The sequence below is a fragment of the Arvicola amphibius genome, chromosome 6, assembly GCF_903992535.2.
Source record: "Arvicola amphibius chromosome 6, mArvAmp1.2, whole genome shotgun sequence".
Taxonomy (NCBI): domain Eukaryota; kingdom Metazoa; phylum Chordata; class Mammalia; order Rodentia; family Cricetidae; genus Arvicola; species Arvicola amphibius.
In genome coordinates this window covers 136,021,327-136,030,988 of record NC_052052.2, presented here as the reverse complement: position 1 = coordinate 136,030,988, position 9,662 = coordinate 136,021,327, and the positions used below count along the sequence as shown (strand labels likewise).

The 9,662-nt window shown below is 42.5% G+C and overlaps 1 protein-coding gene across 4 annotated transcripts in view; it reads left to right on the top strand.

Annotated features, from left to right (window-relative positions):
• The first annotated feature begins 57 nt into the window (after window positions 1–57).
• Cage1 (cancer antigen 1) overlaps window positions 58–9,662 on the top strand; it is a 33,642-nt gene continuing 24,037 nt past the window's right edge. For 3 of the 4 annotated variants that reach the window (XM_038332569.1, XM_038332568.1, XM_038332571.1), the window contains exons 1-2: window positions 58–349; window positions 7,934–8,021. In XM_038332569.1, coding sequence (XP_038188497.1) covers window positions 344–349; window positions 7,934–8,021 — 94 coding nt within the window. In that variant the 5' untranslated portion in view covers window positions 58–343. Of the gene's footprint in view, window positions 381–7,933; window positions 8,022–9,662 lie in introns of all 4 variants that reach the window. The other variant, XM_038332570.1, reaches the window with a different exon arrangement.

Below are 9,662 nucleotides of genomic sequence, written 5' to 3'. Positions count from 1 at the left end.
AATCCACGTTGTGAAGTGGGCGTGTTCGTTGATGGTAGGAGTGGGCGTGTCTGTGGTTCTTCCTCAACTTCTTCTGGCTCCGGCTCGGCGTTTCCCGCCTCAGAAAGTCAGGCTTGTTATCCTCCGGCTGCTCCTGAAGACTTGCGTCCTCTGATCTCCTTCCTCCGGACTGCAGCGAGGGCCAGAGGACGTCACACTGGGACGTTCTTCGAGCTCTCGGCGACACAGCCAGCTGGAGGCAGCCCTCGGAGGGGACGGTTAGAAGGTGGTCTCCCTCCCGCGGACCCCGTGTGCCGGAGGAAACCCGGAATCCTCAGCCTGGGGCCGAGAAGCTCTATGGATCATGGAAGTGAGCACACTTTTGCGCCCTAGAAACGTTGGTGCGTTGTTTTGAGATGCAAATGGGACAAGTGGTTTGGGCTTTGTTTTTAAGTTGGTGTTCCTCCACTGAAATACTAAGTTCAAAATTTCACATTTGGCAGGAACTCTCGTGAGCTTTCTCGCTGCTTTTTTAAATTATTACTATTAGTTTTTTGTTGTTTAAATGATATGTAGGACCGCTCGCGAGCTCGTGTGTGCGCGAGCGCACGTGTGAAGGTCAGAGAATGACTTTTGGGAGCCTTCGCTCCTTCCACCTTGGGCTCCAGGAACCGAATGCAGGTCGTCAGCTCTATTCCGCGTTCAGCCCTCTCGCAGGCCCTTACTACAGATCTCAAGCCGGCGCGGGGCCGGGCATGGGAGCGTGAGCGCGCGCCTTTAATCCCAGCAGAGGCAGGGGAATCTGAGTTTGAAACCATCCTTGTCTACAGAACGAGTTCCAGGACAACCAGGGCTACACAGAGAAACCCTCTATCGAAAAATCCAATACCCCCACAAAAAACAAACACAAAAAAACCCGACTTTAGATATAACGACTAACCAAACATTGATTAAGTATTTTTAAAAGTGAAAGATGGAAAGTCTTTTTTTTTTTTTTTTTTTTTTTTTTTTTTTTTAGTAAATTGGCAGATTATACAGAGTTATAGGTGGCATGAACAAACTTTAAAAAACGCGATTGGAGCAGATGGCCTAGTGGTTAAGAACATGCGAGTTCAGTTCCCAGCACTCAACTGGGTGGGCCACTCACAACTACTGAAACTCCAGTTCCAGGGGAGTTACCTAAATTTTTTAAAGTGTAATTGCAAGTCACAGGTCCATGGAAAAGAGAAGCGTTTTACATCTGGAAAACGACTTAAAGATTTTCACATACCTGTCATCAATCCCCCAGGTAGAATTTATTTGTAAGACAGGAAAGGTGAGCAGAAGGCGGAGTCTTTCATACTTGACCACGTGATGACATCGATTTGAAAACATCTTCAGTAAATTAAGTGATTTAACAAAGTCATTCAGGCAAGTAGGGACTAACTGTAAACTGAAACAATCTGATAAGTCACTAGGATGTAGGATATTTTTCAGCCATCATTTAACTTTGTAGACCAGAGTTTCTTACTGAGGATCATGGCCCCATATGGGAGGGGGCATATGGGATCATGATAAATTCTTGACACCTAAAAAATTGATTCATAATAAAATGTGTAATGAGCTGGGCAGGGGTGGCGCATGCCTTTAATCCCAGCACTCGGGGAGGCAGAGGCAGGCAGATCTCTGTGAGTTCGAGGCCAGCCTGGTCTACAGAGTGAGTTCCAGGACGTCAGGAGATACACAATCTTGAAAAACCAAAAAAGAAAGAAAAGCTGTAAATAAAGTTCTTGCCAGACGATTATAATGTGTAAGTGGGAAATCCCCTTGGGGTAGTAGTGATGCATTAGGAGAAGACAATGCAAAGACTAATAAAACAGCACAGAAAATTTAAAACCAGATGGATAGTGTGCTGTCTTTTTTCAGCTTGGTGCAAACTAGAGACATCTGGAAAAAGGAAACCTCAGTTGGGCACTTGGCTCCATCAGGCTGATCTGTGGGCATTTCTGTGGGGCATTTTCTTCATTACTAAATGATGGAAGGTCCAGCCCACTGTGGTCTCTGCCACCCCTGAACTGGTGGGTCTGGGCTGTGAAGGAACTAAAAAGGTAGCAGCATCCCTTCCTGTTCCTACCTCTCAGCTGCTGGAGTTCCCATGGTGATGAACTGTGAACCAGAAGTAGTAGTCAAATAAGTCCTTCCGGGTTGTTTTTGACTGGTGTTTAGTCACAGCAACAGAAAGCAAGGAAAGTTCTAGGAGATGCACCGGCTTCGGAAGATGGCTGGGATGGTAGAAAGCATCTCTCTGTAGGAAAAGGAGCCTGATCTGCTAGACCATGGAGTAACGTTGGGTAAATTATGTGGGCGTGTGGGTTTGAAATGCCTCCAAGGACAAGTAGAAGAATTGGATTCTGCGGTTGGACCTACTTATCCTACCTCCTGGCAGATACGTATGTTATAAGAATTCAGATCAATGAACACAGGATATGGAATGAAACATGGATTATGGACAAATTCTTATAAAGGAAAAAATGGGCACGATTTGATGACAGTAGCCATGGTGATGACCATGTTCCAGACCCTTGCAAAACATGCAGAAAGTAAACCAAAGCAAAAGTGGAAACTGAGGCTGAATGTCATGGTGGCGCCGCATAATCTCAACAGTCAGAGGGCTGAGGCAGGATTGTCACGAATTTAAGGCAGCCCAGGCTACATAATAGCAAGAACCTCTCTGGAAAACAAAATGAGCCTGGTGGTGGTGGCACACGTCTTTAATCCCAGCACTCGGGAGGCAGAGGCAGGCAGATCTCTGAGTTTGAGGCCAGCCTGGTCTACAGAGCAAGTTCCAGGACAGGCTTCAAAAGCTACAGAAAAAACCCTGTCTCAACAAAACAAAAAAAAAAAAAAAAAAAAAAAACAAAGCAAAAAATAAAAATAAAATTTCAACGCCAGTTTTTTGAAACAACAGGTGTGGTGTGGGAAACCTGTATAGTGTTGAATTTGATTTAGTGTAGTGAAGGAGAAGGCATCGAGCAGAAAGGTGGTATTTTATGAAAACATAAAAGTTTCTGATAGTATTTTTGAAATAATAGACTCCTTCACTTTGTAGAACATTATTGGATAGACACTACACACATTGACTTCTTTTGGCCAAATCACTATTTATTGCCATACTAAATCAGAAAATGACATTTTAAGCAGGGTGGTGGTGGCGCACACCTTTAATCCCAGCATTCGGGAGGCAGAGGCAGGTGGATCTCTGTGAGTTCAAGGCCAGCCTGATCTACAAGAGCTAGTTCCAGGATAGGCTCCAAAGCCACAGAGAAACCCTGTCTCGAAAAACAAAAAAAAAAAAGGAAAGAAAAAAAAAGAAAACGACATTTTAAAATCTGGAGTAGTGAACTTTACTGATTTTTTTACATTCTTATTTTAAGTGTATGGGAGTTTTGTCTGCGTATATGTCTGTGTACCACATGTGTGCAGTGCCCAAGGAGACCAGAAGTGTCAGAGCCCCAGACTGGAGTTACAAACAGTTTTAAGGGGTAGTGTGGTTGCTGGGAATCAAACCCTGGTCCTTTTAAAGAGCAGCCAGTGCTCTAAACCGCTGAGCCATCTCTCCAGCCCTCCTCCCCCCCCCCCCTTGTTGCTTTCCTTTTGTGAAGAGGGGTAAAGAAAGTCTTTGCACATACTGATTGACGCTAAAAGCGTGTCTTTCTCTTTCGTTTGCTTGTTTTGAAGAGGCCTTCTGTCATTCAGCAGTTAGAAATAAGGACTTTCAAAAGTTTTGTTCATCATCCCTGGCAACGCAAAAACAAGAGGAAAGTTCTTGTCATCATCCTCAGATCCTGTACATTTTGAAGTGGAGACTTTCCATGAAAATTTAGAAAGCATGTCAGAATCGGAAACAGTAGATGTCAGTGGGCCTCCTCAATGCGTCTCCTACTCAGACTCGCTCTTCTGTACAGAAGCCAGCTCAATCGCTTCAGACTGGCCTCAGGTGTGCACTCTGCAGTAGTAAGTTTGAGGAGATCACCCAGATTGCTCTCATGTGAACATTTTTTCAAAGGTATGAGGGATGGTAGAAGATCTCCAGGGGACACAGAAGAAAGGGGCATGCAGGGCCTGGTTTTCTTATCTTGGGGTGCAAAAGGCAGTACGATGTTACAGACACAGGGCTAAGACAGAGCCTTCCTGCTCATGGAGTTCCAGGCATGCAGCTAGGGGACATGGCTCCAGCTCAGTCACAAGCAGGATGAGAACCCAAACAAGGACCTGCTTTAGTGCATCTTCCACTACCTGCAAATGCCCACCTATCAGGCATGCCATTGACAGCAGCCATCCTGGATCTTCCTAAGAAGTCCTAGTGTCCTTTTTCATGAAATAAGAGATCATGTCCCAAGATCTTCAGTAATACTGAGTTTTGTAGTTGTTAGCATGAGAATAGGAAGATAGTAGAAATGTTTTAATGGATAAATAATGAGAAACTCATGTGGTCCTGAGTATAAACTGGCAAAGCCCTTCCTAAAGGGCTTGTTTAATTTTAGGGATCTAAGATAAGCTGCCATTTAAAAGTCCTCTTCTAGGAAATATCCAAAGAAGATGCTTAAGGAATTATCCACCATTGGGCTATTGAGATGGCTCAGCAGGCAAAGGCACTTGCCACCACACCTGATGACCTGCGTTATGACCTGACTTCAGTCTCCAGGCCTAGCCAGTGGGAGAGAACTGACTTCTGCAAGCTGTGCTCTTGACTGTCACATGAGTGCCACAGCACACACGTGTCCATACTCATACACACACAAGAATAACTAAATGTAAGTTTTAAAAAAGAATTATCCATAATTCTGCATTAGAAACAAAGTTTTGAGTGGAGAATAATTAAATTATTTTATGGAATACAGTAGATAAATTATTTTATTGATGTGGGCTTATATACTGAAAATATATACTTGCTGACAGAGAAGTAAGTGGTCACACAGGCCAGGAGTGGTGGTACATACCTGTAATCCTAACACCCTGGGTGTGGGCGCAGGAGCATCCTAAATTTGAGGTCAACCTGGGCTACATAACAAAACGCTGTCTCAAAAAAAATACTTTTAAAGATTTACTTTATCATGTGTGTGTGTGTGTGTGTGTGTGTGTGCACGCAAATACAGTTACCCCTTGGAGGCCAGAAAAGGGCACCACATCTGCTGGAACTGGAGTTAGATGCAGCTGTGAGCTGCCCAGTGTGGGTAGTAGGAACTGAACTTGGATCCTCTGGAAGAGCAACAAGTGCTCTTAAGCAGTTACTAAACCATCTTTCCAGCCCCCCCCCCAAATAAACACTTTTATAAAGAAAAGGAAAAAGAAAAATGGTCACATTGGTTTTTCCCTATGTAATGAGCTTTTAGTATTCTCTGTCATGCCAAGTTTTTTTTAATTGTTTACTATATTGTAGGGTGTCTTGCCCACGGGTATATCGATGCGCCATGTGCACACAGTGCCACAGAGTTAGAAAAGGATGGCTGATCCATGGGACTGCAGTTAAAGGCAGTTGTGAGGCATTCACTATGTGGGTGCTGGGGACCAAGTCAGGGTCCTCTGGAATAGCTGAACCATCTCCAGCTCCCAGGATTATTTAATATATTTTTTCTCTTCCTTCCTTCCTTCCTTCCTTCCTTCCTTCCTTCCTTCCTTCCTTCCTCCCTTCCTCCCTCCCTCCCTCCCTCCCTCCCTTCCTTCCTCCTTCCTTTTTTTCCTTTGAGACAAGATCTCACTATGTAACTATGTAGTACTGACCAGACAGAGCTCATTATGTGTACTATGCTGGCTTGGAACTTACAGAAATCCATGGACCTCTGCCTCCTGAACCTCCATTCTTGGCTTTTTTTATTTATTTTTTCAAAAATAGAGGCTAATGTTAACCAGAGTCCAAGATGCTATAGTTCTACATTTTGAAAAATGAATGGTTTAAATTATATAAGGAACTATCCTGAACATTTGTTTATTATAATAAATTTGTGGACCAAAGGAGCAAAATGAATGTTTAGTTAAGAATGGTGAGATCAGAGCTGAAGAGATGGGCTCAGACTTTGAGTCAGCTCCTGAAGAGGACCTGAGTTCTTTTCTCAGCATCCTGATCCAACTGCTCACAACTGCCTAGTGATTCCAGATCTACCATATATATATATATATATATATATATATATATATATATATATGGATATCTCCTGACTGAATAACCCATGTCTTTAATCCCAGCACTCTGGAGACAGAGGTAGGTGGATCTATGTGACTTTAAAGCCAACCAGAGCTACATTGTGAGACCCTGTCTCAAAGAAAGGGAGTGGGGACTGGAGAGATGGCTCTGCTGTTAAGAGAGCTGGCTATTCTTCCAGAGTACCCAAGAACAATTCCTAGCATCCATATGGTGTCTCACAACTGTTAACACCAGCTTCATGGGATCCAACACCACCTTCTGGCCTTCATAGACACTGGACACTCATGTGTTACACAGATATACATGTGGGTAAAACACCTGTACACATAGAATTTAAGAAGAAAAAAAATTAAAGAATAATACAAGAGAAAACTAGAGCTCAAAATTATCCATGAAATTTTGTGAGAATCAGGATCCCCAAAAGACTGTGTAACACAATCTGAAGGCATGCCAGTGGTCCTGTGGGTCCGTAGTAATTTTAAGTCTGATTAGGAGGGATGGTAACAAGCTGCATTTAGCTGTAGCGGTTCTTATTGGATAGGGGCCACTCTATACAGCTTAGTGACACTAGGCGTTCTTCCTTAAGACCCTATGCATTCGTTTGCTTTTTGAGACAGGCTTTCACTCCGTTGCTCAAGCTGGCCTGCTTCTATGTAGTAGGGCATCATTTAGATCCACGTATTTGAGATATGTGATACTATTTATAATAAAACCAAATGTTTTTGTCAAAATTTTGAATATTCCATATGCTATCTTATTTCTAATACTAATTTAATCTGCCCTTTTGTATAGCATTAAGAATACATAGAGAACAAGACCTGGGTGTGTTTATCAATTATGTAGGGGAATCAGGTGTCACCTCATGACTGGAACTCTTATTTTATCTTCAATGTCAAACAAAACAAAACAAAAGGCTAGTTAACAAAAAAAGCATTCCTACTCTAGTGCTGTTTAGACAAGATTTGATAAAAATTAAAGAATTAGCTGAGCTGAGGCTGTCAAGGCAGCTCAGCAGGTAAAGATGCTGCTACGCAGGCCTGGTCACCCGAGGTCAACCCCCAAAGCCCAGGTAAAAAGCCAGGTTTGATGGTACTGTGTACCTGTGACCCCAGCACCCCTATTGTGAGATGTGGAGCAGAGACTGGAGAGTGACCCAAAACTCACAGACTGGGTAACCTGGAGTACTCGTCATTGCAGAAATAGCAAGAGAGGTCCTCACTCCAAAACAAAGAGGAAGGAAAGACAATCAGCTTCTCAAAGTTGTCGTCTGCCCTCCACACTCCTCATGGTGTGTATATGCTTGCCCAGATGATAGGACTGAATAAAGCATAATTACCCAAGATGTATTATATAATCCCACATATAATCCCAGTGCTGGATAGCACGAGGCAGGAGAGTGACCACGGGTTGAAGGCTGTGTCTACACAGTGAGTTTCAGAAAAGTCTGAAATTACTATGTCGTGAAACCCTGTCTCTAAAAGACCCCAACAAAGATCAACAAGAGATATAAACATTCTCATCTATCCCTGTGATTAGAGATAGATAATCTCACTTTTAAAAAGAATACAGAGTAGCAGGCTACTTTTCTTTTTATGTAACTCTCCTGAGTGATCAGCAAAGTTCTGAATACAAAGTGGAAAATGTGCTAACGTTCCCATTCTGCCTGTGAAACAGGAAGTTCTCATAAAAACTGTATAGTAAATTATGTACTCCTTTAGAAGAAGCCGATGTTCTCCTGAAGTGTTAATAATGCTTTTTTAAATTGTTATGCAGGATGAAACAAAGAATGGAGAAAGGGACAATGAGTCCACACACACGCTCTCTGAAGACATACATAGCACTCAAGACTGTTTGCTAGGAGGTAAGTGTCCCTTTGCTTCCATATACAAAACAGGAAAACTGGGCTGGAGAGATGGCTCAGCGGTTAAGAGCATTGCCTGCTCTTCCAAAGGTCCTGAGTTCAATTCGCAGCAACCACATGGTGGCTCACAACCATCTGTAGTGAGGTCTGGTGCCCTCTTCTGGCCTGCAGGCATACACACAGACAGAATATTGTATACGTAATAAATAAATATATTTAAAAAACCCAGGAAAACTGGGTCCTGTGGTAAGAACGATAATAGCCAGATTCTGAGATAAGCACGTTATATATGTTATTAAAGTAAACCACAGACAATCCTATGAAATGTTGGGGTTTTCTTTTTCTGAAATAAGAGTACTTTTTATTTCCATTTTGCATTAAGAGTCTGATTTGCCCAGCATCATGCATCTTTAATCAGCAAGCTGTGATTCAAGTTGTCTCAAACGCTAGAATATCACACAAGCATTTTAGGAGATATTTGTGTTGATATGACCAAAATTTATTATTTTTAGCTTAAATTGATATTGGGTTAAAAACTAGTTAAGAGCTAGGCATAAGATGCACTGACCATATTTATCAATACAAGCCCAAACAGCATATAGAAATTTGTTTTAATAACTATAAAGAATAGTAACTTGAAACGATCTGGCAAACCTTGCTGTAGCATTCAGTATGTACAGGTGCAAGAAATGTAAGTGGTGTGGGGATTAGAAAGGCAGACAAGGGCCAGAGAACAGATCAGCAGATAAGTGACCAATTCCCAGGACCCACATCAAAAAGAAAGGAGAGAATTCCACAAAGTTGTTCACTGACCTCACACATGTGCTGCGGCATGCCTTCCCACACATACATACATATACAATAATAATCATTTTTAAGTTAAAGATAGGAAGGAATCATTTGTAAACATGGTTTTTCTGCATAAGCGCCTAGAAACTCCTAGACCCAGTATAAAAGTTTAGAAGAATGATCGGTCAATATTTTAAAAACTAATAGCATTTCAATGTACTAACAGGAATTTCCTTTCAAAAGAAATGTTTAGGTCTGGAGAGATGGCTCAGCAGTTTGGAGCACTTACTGCTCTTGCAGAGGACCTGGGTTCGATTCACAGCACCCACATCAGGGGTTCACAGTCTCCAGGAACTCCCATTCCAGAAGCCCCCGACACGCTTTCAGCTCTCGGTTGGCACCTGCATGCACATAAACTCATGGCGGCACATACACATAAATGAGACATAAACTCTTTCTAAAATTTTAACTACCATCAGTAATAGCGCTACTAAAATACCTGAGAACAAATGACGCAGAAGGTGCTCCAGGTTTAATGGCCATGGAGAGCCTAGGAACTGAAGAGATGCTGCGTACTCAGTTTCTCACAGCTACAAATTAACGTGATTGCACTTATCGTTAGGAGATCCTGGTATTCCCATTTAGAAATGAAAGAAGTTGAACCTGGTATGAAGGTGTGTGTACAAACCCCAATACTGAGGAGGTAAGGCAGGAAGATCAAGAGTTTAAGCCAGTCTGGGCTATATAATTAGCCACTGAGGGCATCATAACAAGACCCTGTCTCAAACAACAACAAGATTTATTAGAACTATGATTATAAATCAGTGGGGTAAGAATAGATTCATCTGGTCA